The sequence below is a fragment of the Osmerus mordax genome, chromosome 10, assembly GCF_038355195.1.
Source record: "Osmerus mordax isolate fOsmMor3 chromosome 10, fOsmMor3.pri, whole genome shotgun sequence".
Taxonomy (NCBI): Eukaryota; Metazoa; Chordata; class Actinopteri; order Osmeriformes; family Osmeridae; genus Osmerus; species Osmerus mordax.
Window position 1 is genome coordinate 10,717,837 of NC_090059.1, and position 20,814 is coordinate 10,738,650.

At 47.6% G+C, this 20,814-nt stretch overlaps 5 protein-coding genes across 7 annotated transcripts; 2 read left to right on the forward strand and 3 right to left on the reverse strand.

Moving 5' to 3' along the window:
* Positions 1-81: 81 nt before the first annotated feature.
* si:dkey-21c1.1 (uncharacterized protein LOC100150256 homolog) lies at positions 82-2,742 on the reverse strand. The gene is made up of 3 exons (XM_067244662.1): positions 2,137-2,742; positions 1,716-1,842; positions 82-1,542 (listed from the first exon to the last, which is right to left on the reverse strand). Exons 1-3 carry the CDS (start codon positions 2,151-2,153, stop codon positions 1,294-1,296), a joined length of 393 nt encoding a protein of 130 aa, XP_067100763.1. The 5' UTR covers positions 2,154-2,742; the 3' UTR covers positions 82-1,293.
* A 296-nt stretch (positions 2,743-3,038) lies between these two features.
* Positions 3,039-4,914, forward strand: LOC136950360 (archaemetzincin-2). Its single transcript, XM_067244663.1, is given in 9 exon segments — positions 3,039-3,073; positions 3,075-3,118; positions 3,121-3,324; positions 3,391-3,555; positions 3,678-3,806; positions 4,095-4,224; positions 4,226-4,235; positions 4,458-4,634; positions 4,707-4,914. Coding segments are annotated over 9 exon segments (1,086 nt in total). The 3' UTR covers positions 4,899-4,914.
* A 326-nt stretch (positions 4,915-5,240) lies between these two features.
* LOC136950353 (monocarboxylate transporter 7-like) lies at positions 5,241-9,690 on the reverse strand. 2 transcript variants are annotated; one of them, XM_067244657.1, is made up of 6 exons: positions 9,632-9,690; positions 8,019-8,249; positions 7,583-7,726; positions 7,376-7,504; positions 6,220-7,257; positions 5,241-5,991 (listed from the first exon to the last, which is right to left on the reverse strand). In XM_067244657.1, exons 2-6 carry the CDS (start codon positions 8,221-8,223, stop codon positions 5,717-5,719), a joined length of 1,791 nt encoding a protein of 596 aa, XP_067100758.1. In that variant the 5' UTR covers positions 8,224-8,249; positions 9,632-9,690; the 3' UTR covers positions 5,241-5,716. The 2 variants fall into 2 exon arrangements, with proteins under 2 accessions (XP_067100758.1, XP_067100757.1); XM_067244656.1 differs by lacking the exon at positions 9,632-9,690 and having other exon boundaries at positions 8,019-8,467.
* On the forward strand, positions 8,443-14,032 carry arsg (arylsulfatase G). Of its 2 annotated transcripts, XM_067244658.1 has the most exons (11): positions 8,443-8,512; positions 10,126-10,347; positions 10,572-10,807; positions 11,088-11,199; positions 11,756-11,902; positions 12,368-12,564; positions 12,652-12,732; positions 12,822-12,930; positions 13,139-13,259; positions 13,499-13,589; positions 13,701-14,032. In XM_067244658.1, exons 2-11 carry the CDS (start codon positions 10,139-10,141, stop codon positions 13,979-13,981), a joined length of 1,584 nt encoding a protein of 527 aa, XP_067100759.1. In that variant the 5' UTR covers positions 8,443-8,512; positions 10,126-10,138; the 3' UTR covers positions 13,982-14,032. The 2 variants fall into 2 exon arrangements, with proteins under 2 accessions (XP_067100759.1, XP_067100760.1); XM_067244659.1 differs by lacking the exon at positions 11,756-11,902.
* Positions 14,033-14,423: 391 nt separating this feature from the next.
* Positions 14,424-20,504, reverse strand: LOC136950355 (WD repeat domain phosphoinositide-interacting protein 1-like). The gene is made up of 12 exons (XM_067244660.1): positions 20,163-20,504; positions 18,831-18,913; positions 18,071-18,240; positions 17,683-17,779; positions 17,509-17,606; positions 17,233-17,325; positions 17,050-17,120; positions 16,846-16,953; positions 16,544-16,708; positions 16,339-16,446; positions 16,126-16,265; positions 14,424-15,987 (listed from the first exon to the last, which is right to left on the reverse strand). The coding sequence occupies exons 1-12, from the start codon at positions 20,237-20,239 to the stop codon at positions 15,866-15,868; spliced, it is 1,332 nt and encodes a 443-aa protein (XP_067100761.1). The 5' UTR covers positions 20,240-20,504; the 3' UTR covers positions 14,424-15,865.
* Between the last annotated feature and the right edge of the window lie 310 nt (positions 20,505-20,814).

Consider the following 20,814-nt stretch of genomic DNA (forward strand, 5'->3'; position numbering starts at 1 on the left):
CTGTATTGTCATGATTGTAAGTGTACTGCAACTTAATCAAGATCACAAATGTTTTGCCAACCCAAATTTTATTGTCAATGTTAAATGAATGCTTACAAAAAATAATCATAACCTTACATTTTGCAATGGTAAATGTGAAATTCCAGAATGTGAAAAAAGGTATTCTCACAGGTCCTGACAATTCTTTCTCTTATCAACAGTGTTATGGTCATACTGCAGTGGCCTTAAACCAGTACGAGGCAGGTACATTCATACAGACACACAATGATTGAGGGGGAGGCTCAGCCTTGACAAACAGGTTTTTTTACAAACAGCCAGCATCCCCTGGGTGTGCTGTTATTGAGGAACGCTGAGATCTTGAACACACCCCTTCCTGCAGCTCCAGTATTCCCTGGGGTCTATACTTAGACCATGGATAATTTGAGGTCTGAGTACTGAAGAGGCCTGTGCCATATATATTCTTACTGTTACTGTGAACTAGCTGTCCCACTCAAACCCGGGCTGAATCACAGCCAAGACTGGCAGTAATGCCAGAGGGCGAGACCTCTAATGCACAGTTGATAACTATGAGGTGTGTCACTACCAAACCCCTCTTCTGTGTAAAGTCACTGCTGAGCCCTCAGAGTGGTCTGTTGTAAACTGCTATCATCACTCTCCTATAACCACTTACATTAGCCAATGGAAACACGTGTTGGCCCTCAAGTAATCACACCACTTAGAGGGAGAGTGGCTTAATTATCTGGCCAGTCTGCAAGCAGTCAGTAAAATCAAGAGGATAACCTAAGAGATAAATCACTCAACAAGCTGAAGGTTGTCAGAACCCTCGCAAAGTTTAGCATGTGTTGGAGCAATGTGTGTGCTGACTTGGTCAGGAACATGGAACAGAGAGAATGTGCTTGGCTTTATTAGGTACAACAAGCACTCTGGATCATTCAACTTCCTTTCAATAGCACCAATGGAAATGTCATACAAGTGTTCCCTCGTATGAGCAACAACAACACAAACCTGATGCTGGAGTGCCGGGGCACACACACACACGCAGGCATACACACATTCCAAAATAAGCACACACACACACACTGATACTGCACATATAACCACAGTGGTCTGGCCATGGAAGGCAGGTGTGCTTATGGTCTTGGCACATTACAGGGTGAGGTGGGGTGAGCCATGCCCAAGATGTTCCTCCCTCCCCGCCTCCATTTTGTCTTGTGTGTATCTCTCCATCCTTACTGGCACATGCCAGTGGTGTTGGGGGGTGGGGGAGTAAGAGGTCAACAGGTTAGTTCATGGTCACGTGGAGCCGGGTCGACCTCTGGTCTGCAGGCTGCTGAAATGCGCCTCCCTCAGAAGTTTGTTGATGTAGTTATAGGATGAGCCGTCGCCATGGAAACCCATCAAGGAGCTGGAGGAGTCATCCGGTATGGGACTGAGGGAACTCTGGGAATTGTAGTTATTCTGGCCATGTGGGCATAGACTGGTGCTGGTGCCAGCTGCCCTTTCTGGACTACTAACACCACCACTACTGTCACTGCTGGATGACTGAGGGAACAGGAAGAGGCACAGGAACAATAGCTTTGCATTACACACAAGCAGAAATACATGTCACTAACACAAAGGCCAAGTAATAGTCAGAACCTGTTTAGACACAATTTCTTAGTCTACTCCAAAAAATCCCTGAACACACATACATCCAAAGCTTAAGGTACACACACCTCAGAGTCCCAGACATCTCGTCCAACGTCAGACACAAGGCCATGACCCTCCTGACCCCCTCCAGACCTCTTAGCTTGGGGGTTAAGCTGCTGTTCCCCCTCAGTGTCACAGCCCCTGCGACGTTTTCTGCACCATAGGGAGAGATAGTGGTGGAGAAGACGAGTGTCAGGACAGAGGGAGTACATAAGATAGGCTATCCAAAAATAGAAAGCATGCATTAAATGACCAGACACGTGCTCTAGTTGTAGAATGAAAACACGACAACTGATTTATTAACCACATTGATTATTGTGAGTAACATTGTGACAGCAGCAGAGAAACCAAAGCCTGCACAAAGGCATTCCTCCTGCTGCAATGGTCAGACATTTAGTCACGAAGCCTACACTTACTTGTCGCCTTGAGTGAGAGATCGTGACTCACCTGTTTTCTGTCAACATTTGTAGATCTTGAATGTCGGAATTGGAAAAAGAAAAATCTTCCTTGCGCTGTATCCGGCCTAAGCTCAAGACACGACCGAAATCTATTCTCGTTGCTGTAGCTTTGACCACGAACTTATCGCAAGAACACAGACAGTGACAGTGGTAGACTACGAGATGATATCACGTCTCAGAGAATCGTTGGCTAGCTACAGTAGTGGAATAATTTTTGCAAACCAAATAAACCCGTCCGAATCACTCACTGTCTGCATGAGTCTCTAGGAACTCTAGCGATTGTCAGGAAGCTACTGTAGATAACTAAGCTAGCAGACAGTAACTCGCTAGTGCTAGCTAGCGCCACAACTGCTGCTTCGCTGCTACTGTACTAAAACTGACACACAGTGTCAGTTTTTCCCCGGACTTTTATTTCTTATTTTAGTTTATCCCAGCGGTCTAACAAAGTTAAAACAAGAGGACACTGTATGATGGACAGTACAACATTTTCAAGGTAGCCTACCCGTGATTCCGATCAAACAAGTAAGTAGCGACCGCTAGCTGCAGTGCTAGCGAGCCGTCCAGCTGATACTGTTTACATGACGTTGGGTGACGTAACACCCCGGTAACGCGGAAACAAACATCCATCTGTCAGGCCAGACTCACAATTGATGGGAACTTTCTATCTACACTTTCTATGGAAAAGCACATTTTACATTTCCATTAGAGACGAGACAACAGGTGAATTACCATATATTTTAAAATATATTTAATCATTTGAATCATATATTTCTCATTGTGTGGGAAGGACTGGCGTTGTGGTGAGTTAGCGTTAATCGAGTTCCACAGCACATTTGTGTTTAGCGTTACTTTACTGTGCTGTCTACCTGTCTGTATGTGTCCGTGATGTAGATGGCAGTGATCCAGCACCCAGTGGAGACTGCGCAGTGAACTGGTCTCCAGCCATCGTGACCTGGCTAAAAGCTACAGCAGACCAGCCAGGAGGAGCGCAGGCTACTGGAGGAAGGTCTCCGCCCAGGGGGAGAAACTGCTTTGTTCCAGCCCATCACTGTGCACTCTGATGCTGACTGGATCCCCTCACACCCAGAGGAGCCCCAGGACTTCCAGAGCTTCTACAGGAACCCATACCGCAACACCCCCATCCAGGGACATAGCACCATCTACATACAGACTATAGGTATGTGTGTGAGTGTATGTGTGTAAGAGAGTGGGTCTGACCAGTGTGTGTGTGCTTTCCTCCCAGGCTCTTTCGGAGAGGCCGAAGGCCAGTATGTGGAGTGGCTGAGAGAGTACTGCCAGGCCTTCTTTTATGGGCTGGTGGTGAAACTGTTGCCCTCGCTTACCGTGGTTGCCACAGGATGTGCTTTCAGGGTCAACAGCAGCACTCAAAACATCCAGATCCTCTCAGGTAAACAAGTAGGGGCTTTTCTTACGCCATCCTTGTCTGGGTAACACTGCAAATTACCGTACCAATATAGAGAATGGAAATGACCTAATATTTGTTATCTTCTGTGTTGTTTCCAACCTCAGGGGACTTGCTGTGTTTCTTGAAGAAAAGGAAGCCTAAAGATGCCTTCTGTGTGGTAGGGATCAGAATGATCGACCTCTACCCCAGAGACTCCTGGAACTTTGTGTTTGGCCTGGCTTCAGTCACTGAAGGTAGGCTATGTTGCAGGTAGTAATCAATGCACAACCAGTTACCTACAGGAAAAGTGATGTGTATGAAAACTGTATTTAATTTACTACCTTGTAGGGAGTCCATTGTACCACTAGATGGTGTAATCACTTAAACAGGAGAATCATAGCTATACTAAATTCATATTCCTCTCAAATATTCAGTTTTGTTCATCTGATACTGTTCATCTACAACTGTTAGACACAGTTCATTGTGGACACTTAACAATCCGCAACTGTTAGATGTTTCATTTGTCGTTCTCTTCCCTCCAGGAATGAGAGGGTTCAGCTTTGCCCGGTATGATGATCACTTCTACAGCAGAAGCTATGCGGGGCCCAAGCATGGGGACTACTCTGTGTTCAAGGACTACTACACGGCCCCCATCTCCAGCATGGTGTTACTCCTCCTGCAAGGTGGGCTCCTGCTCACATGCATATCTGAATCACTGGTAGATAGAGGTAAACCGTGTTCTCATTGGAGGCCTTGACACTTAAGACAGACATTATTTAATCGTATATTTGAACTTGAATCGTAGTAAAACTTAAGACCCTCCTTTAAAACAATGTGGATGGTACAGAACAGTGGGCTTCATGCAGTAACACAAAATAAGACAACGCCCTGTGCCTGTTTTTCAGACCATGAGCCATGAGCTGGGCCACATTTTTGGGATCAAGCACTGCAAGTGGATGGAGTGTGTGATGCAGGACTCTAGCCATCTGGAGGAGTCTGACAGACGGCCCCTCCACCTCTGCCCCATCTGTCCACGCACGCTGCAGGCTGCCATCGGCTTCAAGATGGCCGACAGGTATAAGGTAAGAACATGCTGTATCAATGCCATTGGGTGTTGTTATGGTATAATGTTGTTCATGCTTTCTACTTGCTAGGCCCTGCTGCTGTGGATAGAAGAGGAGGAGGGAGTTCAACCCACATCCTTCAAGCTTGAATCATCCCAAACTAAACCCAACCAGACAGCCCCCCAATCTGGGGCCCCGGCCCCTAGACCCACCCAGGCCTTCAACTCCTCCAGACTTTGGCTCTGCAGGTGCCTGGACATCCTAGAAGGTAAGATCTTATAGAAGAGAGATCTTCCAGGTCTACTGCCTAGTTATGTTTATTCTAGCTCGAACACACTGTTAGTGGCTTATCATAAATCTAACTTTTTCTTGTTTTTGAGTAATATGACAGACATACCCAGTATGCACTGAGGTGAAAACTGCATGCTTGTACTGTCAAATTGTAGGACTTTACAGCATCAATCTGTGGTGCTGTAAAAAATATTACAATAATGAAAGTCCGGTAAGGAATGTCCAGAAACATCATTACAAATTAATCTACTGTGAATGTAGAATCATTCTCAGACTCTTGTGTATTGTATTATTGGGTTTATTATGATAGAAAACTATAATTAACTTAGATAACAACAACAATTTGATTAAAAACAATATATTTAATCAGTCATGATTTCCTGAGTGTAATTTCCTGACTTTTTTTTACCTTGTTGATTTTCATAAAATAATGGAATGTGAACTTACATATCTATTCTTGCTCCAGGCTAATTCACAGTGTTGGGTTGCCTAGCTACACTATTGTCATCACTATCATCACCTTGATCATATCACAGTATCAACTCCATATGACTCGACTGACAAAACATTAGCACCCTCTCTGATTCTGGAGTCATTTGTTACAATACGTTACATTAAGATTTACAACAATGCCTGCTGATTGCATTCAACTGGAATTTCTGTCCAGACTGTTGCTGCAGTCCCTGTCTTATTGTGAGGAAGGGTTCGGTCTCAGCTTGATTATTGTAATTTTTTCAGTGCGAATCACTAGGATTGAAACCAATTCAAGAATTGGCTTCAATCTCCAGGTAGATATTGGCAATGCAAACTCAAGCAGAGCTTGTAATTGGCTGGCCTTTACAATGAATCACTTCCTGGTTTTGGTTTAGGTCCACCTCCAGGTAGTCTTGTGGACTGTCTCTTCCATGGTTGTCTGCAGGGTTACTCAGCCCCTGATGCAGAGGCTGAGGGCCCCTACAGCAATTACAGGACAGGCCTCTCTTGGCAGGTAAGACCAGACCTAGGAACACGGCCCCCAGGCCCATCCCCATCGCACAGGAGTAGAAGGCAGAACCGTAGTCCTGAGTCAAATCCACCAGAAGTCCTGAGGAAACAAGAGAAACATGCAACTCAACAAATGTGTTCATGTCTAAGTTCTTACAGCACTATTAACAATGTTTTAATAGTTTTAGCTCATAATTACTAGCACATATACATCTGTTCTGTTTGGAGCGTATTGTCAATAAATCTAAACATGATTAGAATAGATTATATGGGGTATTTTGCCAATGAGAGAAAGTGGCCTGTAAGTGCCTTGTGTAGTCTGTCTCACCTCCTAGAGGGGGACCAGCCAGTCCAGCAAAACTCTGAATGAAAACATAGACGCCAGCAGCTGATGCCATCCTCTCGATGCCCACCACTTCCTCCTCTGCCAGCATGGGGATGTGTGTAGACGCCACTGTGCCCATGAAGAACCCATACAGGCCACAGCACAATGCCAGGCCCCAGAACTCCCACACCAGGCCGAAGGCCCCCAGCACCAGTGTCAGGGAAATGACACATCCCAGCAGCACCTGGGGCTTCCTGTGGCACACCAGCTTCCTGCTCATGACCCAGCCGACAGACAGGCGTCCCAGCATCTCGGCCACAGCCATGGTGGACAGCATGTACATGGCGTGCTCGCGCTCCACGCCCCGGTTCACGCTCAGCTGGATGATGTAGAGCTGCGGGGCGAAGAAGCCCAGCGTGGCGAAGAGCCCAAAGAGAGAGTAGCAGATAAAACGACCCTCCCTTAGCACAGAGAAGTCCAGAAGTCTGACCTGCTCGGACGTCTGGTCCACTGACGTCATTTCTTCCTCCTCCTTCTCATCCCCCTGTCCTTTTGTCTCTATGCCCCCTTTCCCCATCTCCACTTGAAGCTTATAGTCCTCCATTACCTTCTCTACTTTCACTTGATTCTTAAGGTTCTCCATCTCCTCTTCTCCGTGCAGGGGTATCCCCTCCTCCCCAGACCCACCGCCCGCTGCTGTCCCTGGCAGGCACTGCCCCCCAGAGACCCCAAATCTCAGGGAGTCTCCACGTGTCAGCTCGTTTTCCTGATTGTTTACGTTTTCCGCCATATAGGAATGCTTTCTGGTCAAGGAGCCTGAGTCCTCCAGTCTGCTGTGTGAGTCCAGTTTTGAGTTGATCTGCACGCTCTGGTTCCCCTGCTCTGTTGGGGCCAGCACATGGGTCTCTGTCCCCCAGACAGGCTGGTGTGTGATGATGATGGGCCGCAGCAAGGCCCCACAGACAATGATGGTGCCTTGCAGGGCTCCTATCACCACCATGGTGTAACGCCAGCCAATACTGTCCCTCAGAGCAGAGAATGCTGTGGAGAGGAGCACACACGGATGAAGAGAGAGAGAATCGAGTCAGAATATAAGCGAATAAACTGATGAGAAAAACAAACCCTTTGGGGTCCGAATAACTTACAAACACACACTCACCAGGGGCGAGAGCAAACATGGTGAAGGACTCTCCAGTGGACGCCACTGCTGTTACCAGGGAGCGTTTGCGTGTGAAGTACTGAGAGAGGATGGTCACTGTGGGCAGGAAGGTCAGGCAGTACCCAAGACCTGGTAGGAGAGAGTAACATTGGTAAGGTGTATGTGTTTGTGTGTGTGTGCCTGTGTGTGTTTGCCCTAAATACACACCTGCAATGATTCCCGTTGTGATGTACATTTGGTTGACAGAGGTCGTAAAGCCAGTAGTGATGGTTCCCACAGCAAGGAGGAATCCACCAATCATGACGACTGGCTGGAACCCAAACCGATTGGTTAAGATTGAGGACAGAGGTGCTGAAAGACAACATAGCAATAGCTAAGAGAACATTGTACCAATGATATTTCTCTCTCCTGCTCCCCCTTGCTCACATTTGAGAAGCTGCTCAGCGAGTCGTCCTCCAACTAATTTCTGACCAGTGAATATTCTGTCTTCGCTGTGACAGTCCCATCTCAGGTTTCTATCTCACCTTCTAGTTCTATTTCACCTCTGAATGTTCCATCTCACTTCTGAGAGGCCCTCTGCCCTGGATGGTGACCCCCCCCCCCCCCCCCCCCTTCCCAGGCCCCTACTTGGTGTCTATCTCACCTGCGAAAGACATGACAAACACGCAGATGGAGATGATCCAGGACACACGGCTGTTGCTCTCCTCAAACTCCTCCATCAGGTCCTGGAGGAAGATACCGAAGCTCTTGATGACTCCGTAGGTGAAGACCTCCACCAGGAAGAAAGCCCCTGCCACCACCCAGCCCCAGCCCCCATCAGGGGCTTTCTGGTACACCAGGGGCCTCATCAAATACCTGGCACCCAACACTACAGCTGTCCAGGGCCAGGCAAGGAGAGGGTAAGAGAGGGAAGGGGAACAAAGGAAATACATCTTACACGCTTGATTTGATTAATACAGGGATTGAGAGAAGGAGTTGAGTTGGAGGATATTGAAGAAACATTTTTCAAGATGTTGGTGATTGAAAAAAGGTTTACACGTGAACGCGCGACTTATGAGAACGCGCACGTTGCGTGCGTTAACGCTTATACCTGCAGGGAACTCAGAAGCAACTTGATTCTTCTGTGAACTGAAAACGGTAAACTACGATTTATTACGACCTAATAAGGCCTTGCAGTTATTTATGTAACAAGCGGGATTTTGGCGATGTGAACGACTTTACACATACGATTGAGTATGTTATTGTTGAAAATGATGCTAGAATCGAAGATGTTGGTGTGAATCACAACCGCAGTGAATGCTAGGCTATTAACATGATCAACTCAATACTGAAAATCTCTATCATTATTTTCCGACGTAGGCTACTAATACTTACCATAGTTGTACTCACCACATTTGTTTTCGCAACTCATAATCCAACTCTCTGATGCCCACTGAATGCGCAGCTGCAAGTGACAATATAACCTAAATCTAAATGCCACAGTAACTGGCCCCTGTCTTTTATCCTCTTGTATTATTTTGATGCGTGTGCTTGAACAGAGTAGACCCATCTGCAAACATGTTGTTCCGACTGGATTCAAAGTTGGCCAAGTTTAGTGGTGGAAAAATCTATCGCCAGTTAAAGTTAAGCCCACCACGGGATGCCTCTGTCTACTAATGAATGCATGTCACAATTAAACCTAGATAATCTGATTTATTTATGTTTTGTCAAAGAACATTTGGTATAGAACATTCCTTTTAAGTGTTCCAAACAAACATATTGGGCAATATAGTCAACATCCGAGAGGCGAGATTTCACAATATCCAATAGCGTTCAGGATTCATGTCCTAGCACTATAAACAGCCCTGTTATGCCAGTTTGCCCACCGATAAATCTAATGACAAAATGTTGATTGTGAGTTAGCTGAGCAGGCAAAGAGAGAGAGAGAGAGAGAGAGAGAGAGAGAGAGAGAGAGAGAGAGAGAGAGAGAGAGAGAGAGAGAGAGAGAGAAAGAGAGAGAGAGAGAAAGTTACAGTTGAATGCTAGTCTGCCTTCTTCAGTGTGGTTCACAGGCAGAGCTCTGTCTGTGGCCATGGGTCAACGTGATTTAACTAGTCTATATAAATATTGCCATTTCTAAATATTTTACTACAGTTTAATACTGGAATATTGGTTGGGAGATTGATACAATTTCCAATGATTTACCTCTCAGTCATTTGTTTCAGTTAGTTGTGCTCCAAAGCATGACGTTAAAAGGAGAATAGTCCTCCCACCTACCGTATGTGCTTAGATTGAGGGGAATTATATCCTTGCTTCTTCTTATGTGGTGGACTATAATACTGTGTGCTGCTGCGTAGTCATGTGAAACCAGTGGCTCAACAGAACTGCTTCTGCAAAGACCCCCCCCTTTCCCTCTCTCTCGTTCTCTCACACACACACACACACACACACACAAACACACACACACACACATACACACACATATAACACATATGAGGAAGGTAATGGGTCAGATCAAGTTGCAGCAGTCACCACAGTCCTAAATCAGTCTACTGGTATCTAACCTCTACTACGGTGGGCGGTAGTCTGTACTGTATATGCTTACTCACTCTCTGTTTGTGACTGTTTACAGTGTGTGTACATGCATTATGTACGTTTGGAACCGCAGTGCCCAACCAAACACTATGCAGTCATCATACATTATAAACCACAGTCTACTCCTGGATAGTTATGTAATGCCAGCAGCCAATCGGCTGTGTGTCTCACTCCAGGCCTGGATTCAGCATGCTGCTGCTGTCTGGGACCATACTCTCTCTGCTACTGCTGCTCACAGGGAGCCAACATGGAGGCCAGGCAGGACCCAGGGAGAGGAAGCCCAACTTTATCATCATTCTGGCAGACGACATAGGCTGGGGGGACCTGGGGGCTAACTTGGAGGGTGTGAGGAAGACCCAAACCCCGAATCTGGACCTGATGGCAGAGCAGGGGATGAGGTAGAGGTCAGCTTTAGCATGCTAACCTGCTAGCAAGCTAAATAACCTAAACTGACATTTTACCAATCAACTAACCCTGCGTCAGCTGACCAACTTATGTTGTGTGCACTGTAACCTAGACTGATTTGAACTGTGGTCAGGAGGGACAAAGATGTCTGCCAAATACCATTCAAACCTCTTACACAACCAGTACTTTCCTGTCTTCAATCCTTACTGTATTCCAGGCTGACAGACTTTCACTCTCCAGCCTCCACCTGCTCCCCATCCCGGGCCTCCCTGCTCACCGGCCGGCTGGGCCTGCGGAATGGGGTGACACACAACTTTGCTGTGGGGTCTGTGTCGGGCCTGCCCCTCTCTGAGACCACGCTGGCACAGTTGCTACAGCAGGCAGGCTATCACACTGCCATGGTGGGGAAGTGGCACCTGGGGCACCGAGGACCCTACCATCCCACCAACAGAGGTCCAGGACTTTTCCCTACTCATCTATTCATTTAGGTTTCTGTACTTCCAGTGCCAGTCTGGAATGTTCTCTTGCAAGAGCTCAGTGAGGCTCAGTTAATTAAAACAGTGGGGTTTCCAAATATGTTTTTGGTGAGTATTGCAATTAGGAACTGGTTCAAACTGGAGTCGCTGGCTTAAACCAGAGTTCCAAGAACTTTCAGAGAAGGAAAACAGTACAGTTGGTGGTAGAAAGAGATGTAGAAAAGAGTGAATGACTGTCTGTGTGTGTCTTCTTGCAGGCTTTGATTATTACTTAGGTATACCCTACAGTAATGACATGGGCTGTACAGACCAGCCTGGATTTGACCTGCCCCCCTGCCCTCCCTGTGACCCTGGGCCCCAAGTACACAGGTGTGTGTTCACACCCCCCCAAACACAAACATGCAGTACACATTAAGGATGTTATACATATATATTACACCCACTCCAACTGTATGTCCATCAGGAGACACCAGTGAATAAAGTAAAGATTGTCGTTTATTGAAGAAATGTTGCGATGATTAACTTGACAAAGAAGCTGATGAATCTGTGAAGACTGGGCGGTGATGGGGAGGTGGAGGGACAAGCACAACAGCAGCATGAATGAACTAGAGCAGAGGGAAATATTTAACAAGACAGCAGCACGATGATAGGCTAACGATGAAGGTGTGTTACTATGCTATTGGATAGATGTAAGCAGCTGATCAGAACGGCTGATATCACGATTTACGGCTCCATACATTGACAACAAGGACATTACGAGTGAGAATGCGTGAGAGGAGTAAATACCAGGATAGTATGGGACATATACAGGCCTAAGCATGCATAAGTAAGGTCCTCCTGACTGAACTTTCACTCGAGCTTCCTTTATACACACGTACGTACACAAGTGAGGGTTTTTCCTCCTTGTGGTCTCTCCCTCGCCCAGACAGACGAGGGCAGCTGCTGGAGGTTGTTACTCCCAGGTGGCCCTGCCTCTGTATGAGAACAGCACCATCATAGAGCAGCCTCTGGACCTGTGGAGGCTGACACAGAGCTACACCCAGGCAGCTCTCAGGGTCATACACACCGCAAGGTAACACACACCTGACCACAGCACACTACACTAAGACGACAAAACACATAGTAGCACAACACTGTGCTACAGTACACTACACAACGCTATAGAACAGTACAGTGCACTACGCAACACTGTACTACACATCGCAATACCACATACACTACTCGACACAGAGCTCGGCGCACATGCCCTTACACAGCACAGCCCAACTCAATACTCAGCCGTGTTGTGGTTTTCCACAGACTAATGTAGGCCACAGATGTTTACAGAGGGAACTACCCTGAACCTCAACGCAAACATATTTTAGTTGTAGCATGTGCACGTTGTCTTTCAGAACATTACCTACCCGGCGTCAACTTGAGCCAACATTATCATTCCAGAAGATAGTGCTCTATTTAAAGAACATATATGGCACTTTCTGTGGAACAATTGTGTTTGTGTCCGAACCTAAAACGTAATGATGATGTCATACCTTCCAAGGCAACAAGGACATCCTTATCTGCTGTATGTGGCTCTTGCTCACATGCACGTCCCCCTGGCCCCCTCCCCCTCGGTCTCCAATGGGACCGAGGGGGGGGCTTATGCTGCCAGCCTAAGGGAGATGGACAGCCTGGTGGGAGCGATAAAGAACGCGTCCGACTGGACAGACCAAAACAACACACTCATCTGGTTCACGGGTGAGCAAACAGAGTGAGCATACAAAACTTGCTGTCTACACCAGAGGTATTTTACCTGAGTGCCTGTGTGTGCCTGTGCCTGTGCAGGTGATAATGGCCCCTGGGAACAGAAGTGCCAGTATGCAGGAAGTGCAGGGCCTTTCCAGGGGAAATGGCAGACCAGCAGAGGTGAGTGCTTCCTGGATAGGCAGCCCTGGTTGCAGGGGGCGATGACTATATTCTGGATTTCGTGACCCACCCCCTTATCTACCCCTCAGGCGGGGGTTCTGCCAAGCGGACCACTTGGGAGGGGGGTCACAGGGTACCCACCGTGGCCTACTGGCCTGGCAGCATAGCAGTGAACAGCATCAGCTCTGCCCTGCTCAGGTAAACACTGCATGCACACACTGTGCAAATTCTGTGATGCTCAGGTACACCCACCCACACAAACATGTACCTAACCCACCTTAGCAATTTACTATATTTTATGTATGGGCAGTGTGGGCTGAGAGTGATAAACTCAAAACAGTTATTATATTATTGAGAGTCATATTACAGTTGCTGACCAACTAACCCCCACCCCCCCACCCCTCAGTGGTCTGGATGTGTTCCCCACCCTCCTGTCCCTGGCGGGGGTGGAGCCTCCGTCTGATAGACACTACGATGGTGTGGACGCCTCAGAAGTCCTGCTGCATGGCGCCCAGACTGGACATGAGGTAATGACACAACCATTCACCGAATGAGACTGGACACAGGGTACTACCGGTTATACACTCTCTTCATGAAACTGAACGTGAGCTGGAGATCATTCAACACCCTGTGGTCATCTGAAATGACTTTTTACAGTTATACACTATACACAAGAACTCATACATTCATGTAGACACTAGAAGTATTTCATTTGGTGTTGGCTGGAGTGTAGCTGTCTCTGTTGTGTCCCTCCCCCTGCTTGCAGTTCCTCTTTCACCCCAACAGCGGTGCTGCAGGGACGTTTGGGGACCTGCAGGCCGTCAGAGTGGAGAACTACAAAGCCTTCTATCTCACAGGTGGGAGTTAACTGTTACACCGAGCAGCAGATCAGCAGTTGTTTAAAGCTAGTTGGAATGAACTGAGGTGGTGTTGATCGACCCCCTCAACCGCCACCCTTCTCCCCCCAGGTGCTGCGGAGGCATGTGGAGGGAGCACAGGGAAGGCAGAGCTCCACGACCCCCCTCTAATCTTTGACCTGTTCCGGGACAAAGGGGAGGAGTCACCTTTAGACGAGAGCACAGAGGAGTATCAGCATACGCTGGAACGGGTCAGGAAGGGGCGGGATGACTTGCTGTGGGACATCGCCACTGACCAATCCGTATCCACGGCTGATTATACAACGAGCCAGTCAGCAGCTCCCTGTTGTGACCCCAGACACACTGCCTGTCGCTGTCATACAACTGGCTGAGGAGAGAGGGGGGGAGATGAGGAAAATAAATAATACATCAAATAAGGGAGAAAAGAAAGAGAGGACAGGACAGAAAATAGGGGTTCAGAGATGTTCTTCTTCTTGCTGATAGTCATTGACATCCACTGATATCCACCCATGCTGTAATTTGGGAAGAATATTTACCTTGTCTTAACGGTGTGTTTAAGACTGATAACAAACATCCGCAGATACCTGATGACAAACTGTTGTTGTTAGCATACAGTGGATTCTCTATCACGTTTTTCTGAAGGTGTGTGGTGAGCTCAACATGTGAATGACCCATGTCACTGTGGTCCAGGGAAACAGGAGAACTGGAAAGCAACAGCTCCCTCTGGTGGCCAAGCAGCAGTACTGACGATCACGTGGACAGGATATAGCTTCCCCCACAGATATTCAACTAGGCTTCATAGAATGAGAGGAGTTTGTTTCACATTTGTTTTTATTGCATGGGTCTGGCTCAAATTATCAGAAATTACAACAACTAGCTGAAGAGTTTGTCTAGTGTCACCATTATTTGGCAAATCCATCAAATGAACAAATAGGCAAACTGTTTTACATACTATATATAAATGTATATATACACATTTTACACACAGTAAAACTCATTCCACCATATATTCTCTTAACTTACTATAGGTCTATGCATCAAAGTATAATACTTGAATAATTCCAAAAACATTTAGTACATAGTCATCTTTGTAGTACAAAGTTCTAGTCCTCCTTGACCATGTTAACAAATCCACAGATGATGTTAGGATGATATCATTGAAATAAGAGGATGTGTTGGACTTGACTTAAAAGTGAATTGTCTTGTATTTTACGTTCCAGCTTTTGATTTTGCTGAACCGCTCTCCTCCTTCCCTCACTTCTCTACTCTTTTTTTCTTCTCAGTTTTTTTCCCTTTTTCTTCTTGACTCCTTTTCCACAGTTTCTCCACCTTTCCTCTTTAGTTCAGTCCATCAACTAACAAGTCCGAGAGGTAGCACTTGGTGCTGGCGCGTTTGGTGCATCACAATCGTAACAACTGCATGGACATCCCAGCTAGCATTGACCCAGGATATCTCTGTCTCTCTGTCTCCCACTATCTCTGGGTGTGACACAGCTAATGCCAGTTGATAAGTTCCCTTCTCTTCCACGTGCCCACCCTCTACTTGTCTGTCCCCCAAACACTCCCCTCACACCCCTCTGAAGTCCCGTCAATAAAGGACTTCACATGGTCCGAGAGGAAGAACGTTGCACTATAGCCAAACATTATACATAATGTTAGATCCAATACATGTAGACGTTTCAGGTGCTGAAGAGCACCCCTGCTCCTCCGGCCAGGCGGTGGGTTTCTCCAGCTGGATTGTTGACCCCGGGCCAGCCTGTCAGTCTATCAGCCGGCCTGCTGTGGAGGATGGAAAACAGATTACAGCTGCTGTGATGAGTCAGCAGATCCCTGCCACCCGGCTACTATCAGCCATCTTAGGCAAGCTGCATTCAGGGAAACATGCTGGCTGGTGGACTGCTGCCATGGAAACAGCGGGCTAGGGGATAATATACTGATAAGAGAGATGATTGACAGAGACAGGCTTTACACTGCTGTCAAGAAATGATTTCTGGATCTGGGAGCAGGTAGGCAGGTTGGTCTTGGAGCAAGTGAGTAGGTCTGGGAGTAGGTAAGTAGGTGGGTCTGGGAGCAGGTCTGGGAGAGGGCTCTGTTGGTTCTCACACATCTCTTCGAATACGCTTGTATTGGTAGTCTGGCTTTCTCTTGCATCTGACTGGCTCACAGGGGTCCTAGGGGTGGGACCTGGGATGTTTTAACACTTCTCTCCTGCCTGGAGACGGTCTGATTGGTTTCAGGGGGTGGGGAGGCGGGGGTCAGTTGCTCTGGTTGCTGACTGGTGGAAACTCGTTCTCGTCGTCCAGACAGACAGGTGCTTCAGCAAACTCATGCTCTGGGATGACATCACCCTTCTGGCCCCCCCCATCTTCCGAGTAGCCTTGGGGGGAGGGAGGAGAGGAAGAGAAGGAGAAAAAAAGGAAAGAAAGGCTAAATCGAGTAAAAAAACACCTCTTAGTTTCACAATAGAAGACAACCCGTGTGTGTGTGTGTGTGTATATATACCAGAGATGTTTACCTGTGAGAGCAGAGGAGGAGGGCGGAGTTGAGGAGAGGGCGACAGTGGCAGCATACGATTGGTTGGGTGGCTGGGGCAGTCCTTCCTCTGACTCCGCCTCTTCTTCAGGCTCGACTGGCTCCTCACCGGTCTCAAACAGTCTGAGGGAAGACAGCGATTGTTAGTAACACACACACACTCATACACACACAGCTGTGTCACACACCCACACACCTGTGTTTCCTGACCAGCACACACTCCCCTCCGTCCTGAGGGTCCACGTTGTAGATGTACAGGTGTCCGTCGGAGGAGGCCACCAGCAGCCGAGGCAGCTTCTGGACCCTGGACACACACACACACACACACACAACAGAAGAACCCCTTTCAGTGGAGGTTCACAAAAACAAGATGTGTCAAATCTCGGTCTTTTTTCTCTTACGTGGCGAGGGCACAGACGTTCTTCAGACCGAACATGTTGAGCCTGACGGTGGCGAAGGCCCGGTCCTGATGCATCATGTCTGACACCTGGGTTGGCAGGTAGGTGCTGGCAGCAGAGAACATCTTGCCCACGTATGCAGACCATGTGGGAGACTCCTCTTCCCGGCTGGCCCACAGCAGGCAGGGGGGAAGCACAGGTGAGCACAGAGAGAGAGAGGGTCACAAACACTGTCCATGCACAGAGACTCTCGGAGCACTTTACTTCCCACCGCACACACACGCACACATATTGAATGAGGGTACCTAGGGCTGTGTACTTCCAGTTTGAAGATGTGAACGGTCTCTGTGTTGCTTGAGGCACAGAGGAACTGGGCGTCAGCACTGAAGGACAATGAGCTGATGCTCACATACCTGAGACACACAAACACAGCACAGACACACTAAGGTTAGACGGAGAGGTCACTGGGTCACGGTGTGGAGTTGACGTGTGTGTGTGTGTGTGCTGACCTCTTCATGCCTCTGCGGAACTCAAACAGTCTCTGTCCCTCTGGGATAGTGAACACTCGGATGACTGTTCCCTGGAGAGGAGGAAGAAGAAGAGGAGAGGGTTAGAAACCACAAAAGAGGGAGCCTTCTGGTGCAAGAGAGAGAAGGGGAGGTGGAAAGGAGAGAGACAAGAGTACAGCAGACCCTCTCAGATGCACTGGCCAGTTTGGTTCCTGAGGCGTTGAAGGTGAGGGCTGCCAGCGGGCTGTCATGGGCGGGGATCATCGTCATCGTGCTCTGAGGGAAACGCATGGCGCACACATGACATCATCAGCCAGCGACCACCTCAACAGCTGCATCACATTTGATCACATCCATGTACAGCACCATTTAGGGAAAAATGTTAGGGGTTGGTCAACACTTCCATTTCAATTCAAGAATCGCTAATACAGTGGGCAGAGTGATTTACACCAGCCTTACCAGATTGTTGGCATCGTACACAATGATCTCTCCTACGGTGGCACTGCCAGGGTATGCCAGGTAGGAGTTACCATGGTTGACTGACAGGGCGCACAGACCTGGGAGGAGAGGTAGGGGGGTTAGAGAAGTAGAGAGTGTGTCTGTGTGTGTGTGTGTGTGTGCATGTGTCAGTACCTGTTGGGTTGGAAGGGGTGTTGAGCAGTGTTTTGAGCAGCTTCATGTCTTTGATGTTGTGGATGTAAACAGACTCCTCAAGACACACCACCAACCTCTGTGACACAAACTAAGCCATTAGTACCTAGTTTGGCAACAGTACATACAACATGTATACTCGCTCGTATTCAGTTCATCCCCCCAAAAAGTAGTTGTAAACTCAAATTACCAGGGACAATCAATAATAGGCTTGATCATTATAAGAATATAGAATAATTGTTCTAAATTTCTGTGTACCTGCCAGCCTGACTTCCTGTTTGCCTGCCTGTCTGTGTACCTGCCTGCCTTCCTGCCTGTCTGCCTGCCTGTCTGTACCTGCCTGCCTTACTGCCTGCCTGGTGGCCTGTACCTGTCTGTTGAGGCGGACTGAGAGGATGTTGTTGGAGTAGCTGTAGTTGCAGATCTCCGTCCCCTTCTTGAAGTGGTAGACGTTCATCCTGCGGGGCATGGAGAGACTGACCACCACCACCAGACTGCTGGAGAACAGGCGCTCCACGATGTACACGTCTGGACACTCCGCTGGGACAGAACCACAACACATCCATCACCACTTAACCCATGAATCAGGCTTGGGGAAAACAGCATCACACAGGATCACACACATACATGCCGACACTGATACAGTCATAATAAACATTCAGTTGTCTACCTGTGTCACCTAATTCTAAATGATGATGAAATACTTACAGGGAGAATGACCGTGTTTGTCTTACACTTACTTTAAGTCATCAGTGTTATCACTGTGGTGTTAGCTAACCATTGTTTGTCTATGTGGGAGGTGGCAGGGTAAACATGAGGGCTTCTGGGACAGCTTGTTCCCAGCTACCTGCTGTGTAGCACAGTACTGTGTAACCTGGGTGAACATGACCACCGCTTAGCCCTGTCATATCAGCAGGACCTGGAACAACATCACACACGTTCTGACAGATGCAGACACACACGCATACATGCACAAATACACACAGGCATTCATGCACAAATACACACTCACACACACACGCGCGCGGCCGTGACAGGTTTGTTGAGTCTTGGTGGAGTATGGTTTTCTGATTTGACATACAGCCAATGTTGTTCAGTGAAGGAAGACGGGACAGGTCATGTCTGCTTACCTCCCTCGTGGATGCAGTCCATCTTCTCCACAGAAGTGACAGAGAAGAGCCTATAGCCAGCTTTGGTGCCCACAGACAAGGACCTGAGACAGACAGACAGGACAGGACAGGACAAGAAGACAGACAGACGAGGAAAAAAAACAGAGGCAGACAGATACAATTGTTTTGTAAACAAAGTTGTCGAAACAATGATCACTGATGTAGATTAAGCCCATATAACTCTTTATAGATCACTGTTTACACCAAATTGAGGTGTCTTCCATTTGACGGAATGACCTCCACATTCAAACACAACCAACCATGAGTGTACCACTACCACATCGCGGACCAGGAAGATGGTGTCCATGTGGCCTACCACTGCCTTTAGCCCTCGCTATAAATATCCCCCTAGGGGAAATTAAGGATCGAGTGAGCTGAATGGTCAGTGCAGTAGCGTGTTGGCTGAGGTCAGGTGACTTCCTCCCAGCCTACAGCTGCAGAGACAACCTGCAGCCCTATCTATGGGCAGAGCTGTCTCTGGGCTGAGGTAAAGCACAGCGCAGCTTGCAGGACAGGCAGCAGGTGCGACCAGATAGCACCTGTACCTTATCTGATGTGATATTAGTCTTGGGTTAGCTTATCATGGCCAAAGATGACTGAAATAGGGCAGAGTGCTCATCTGTCTGTGAAGACACCTGTTTGGGGTCTGGCCCATGCCAAACAGGTGTGAGTGCCCAGCAGACACCTGTAGACAATTATCTGTAGCTGGATGCATACTGGCTGATTTATCACGGACATCATCGGTTTACTTAATACATGAGCTTCTAGGGTACTATTTAAAACGTACAGTAGCCTAACAAGTGTTTAGTATTTAAAATGAAGTCTTTCCGGTTCGTTTAGCACAGTAACGCATGTTCCCTTAGGGCTCAGTCTACCACACACAATGGATTAACATTTAAGGAAATATATGTCTTTGTGTCGTCACACTACAGACTTGCACGGGCTTGTCCACTGACTGATTAACGAGCTCTGCAGTTGGGTAAAGAGCTGAAGACTGTCTCTATAGCATGTAATCTTGGGTGAATATTAGGGTCACCGACAGTACACCAACTACTCTGGCCTACTTTCTAAGTGAGCAGTCTTAGGCTGACTGGTAAACTTTTAATGATACGTTTACAAATTAATTTGACCAGTGCACAAATATGGGTACGGTCAGGTGCCCTGCAGTTAATTATACAATATAGCCTTGGATACCACCAGCATATGGAATTATTTTGCGGCCTTATTATGCAACAGTCCAGCAGTTCAACAAAGAGAAGCCGATCGAACGGTCTGGGTTGACGGAGTGCTTACGTGGTGTCCTGGTTAAACGAGGCACAGATCAAGCCTTGAGGCCCTTCCGGACCGTCTGATGTCTCTCTTGTCTCCATATCGTCCACCAGTTTTCTTAACTTCGCGCTTCCCTTGTTAAGAGACTTGGGTCCGAATCGATTATCCCAGAAGACCCGCTCCTCTCCCCAGAAGCGAAAGCGCCACGCGCAATGACTTCAGAGAGGGGAAAGCTAAAGATATATCAACTGTCATTAATAAGACAAACTGCCACGCAGCGTGGAACTCTAATGGGGCTCACAGTATCGCCGGTATCCTTTCACTTTCGTAGGACGACGTTGTTATTATAGTGTTATTAACTTCACCACACAGACAACAGTAGGCTACATAACAAAAACAGCTGAGGGTTTTATGCGTCACTTCAACTCCGTTTTCTATTGGTTCGCAGTAGTGCTAACGGTTTACCTCTTCACTTGTCAGATAAATTAAATAGTTAAAATGCTTGATCTGATTGGCCAATTTGGCAGTCACTAAAAAGAGGCCTACCCACTTGAAGATAACCGTTCATCGATTGGTCTATTGCACCTTCATTCTTTACACGAGGAATTGTTTTGATAATTCCTATTGGATGAACTGAGAGGTGAGGCAAGTGGCTTAATGGCTTGCAGACTCTCCT

What these genes read in the sequence shown, in the direction of transcription:
- si:dkey-21c1.1 (XM_067244662.1), bottom strand. An exon ending in GAGATGTCTGGGACTCTGAG is followed by an intron (nt 1,543 to 1,715) that starts GTGTGTGTACCT and finishes CTGTTCCCTCAG; the next exon opens with TCATCCAGCAGTGACAGTAG.
- LOC136950353 (XM_067244656.1), bottom strand. Translation starts at nt 8,307, where the DNA reads ATGTATTTCCTTTGTTCCCCTTCCCTCTCTTACCCTCTCCTTGCCTGG. An exon ending in CATGTTTGCTCTCGCCCCTG is followed by an intron (nt 7,258 to 7,375) that starts GTGAGTGTGTGT and finishes TCCTCTCCACAG; the next exon opens with CATTCTCTGCTCTGAGGGAC. An exon ending in GGCTGGTCCCCCTCTAGGAG is followed by an intron (nt 5,992 to 6,219) that starts GTGAGACAGACT and finishes TTGTTTCCTCAG; the next exon opens with GACTTCTGGTGGATTTGACT.
- arsg (XM_067244658.1), top strand. Translation starts at nt 10,139, where the DNA reads ATGCTGCTGCTGTCTGGGACCATACTCTCTCTGCTACTGCTGCTCACA. An exon ending in AGGGTCATACACACCGCAAG is followed by an intron (nt 11,903 to 12,367) that starts GTAACACACACC and finishes ATACCTTCCAAG; the next exon opens with GCAACAAGGACATCCTTATC. An exon ending in CACACTCATCTGGTTCACGG is followed by an intron (nt 12,565 to 12,651) that starts GTGAGCAAACAG and finishes GTGCCTGTGCAG; the next exon opens with GTGATAATGGCCCCTGGGAA.
- LOC136950355 (XM_067244660.1), bottom strand. Translation starts at nt 20,239, where the DNA reads ATGGAGACAAGAGAGACATCAGACGGTCCGGAAGGGCCTCAAGGCTTG. An exon ending in TTCCGCAGAGGCATGAAGAG is followed by an intron (nt 16,954 to 17,049) that starts GTCAGCACACAC and finishes TGTGTGTCTCAG; the next exon opens with GTATGTGAGCATCAGCTCAT. An exon ending in AACGTCTGTGCCCTCGCCAC is followed by an intron (nt 16,447 to 16,543) that starts GTAAGAGAAAAA and finishes GTGTGTGTCCAG; the next exon opens with GGTCCAGAAGCTGCCTCGGC.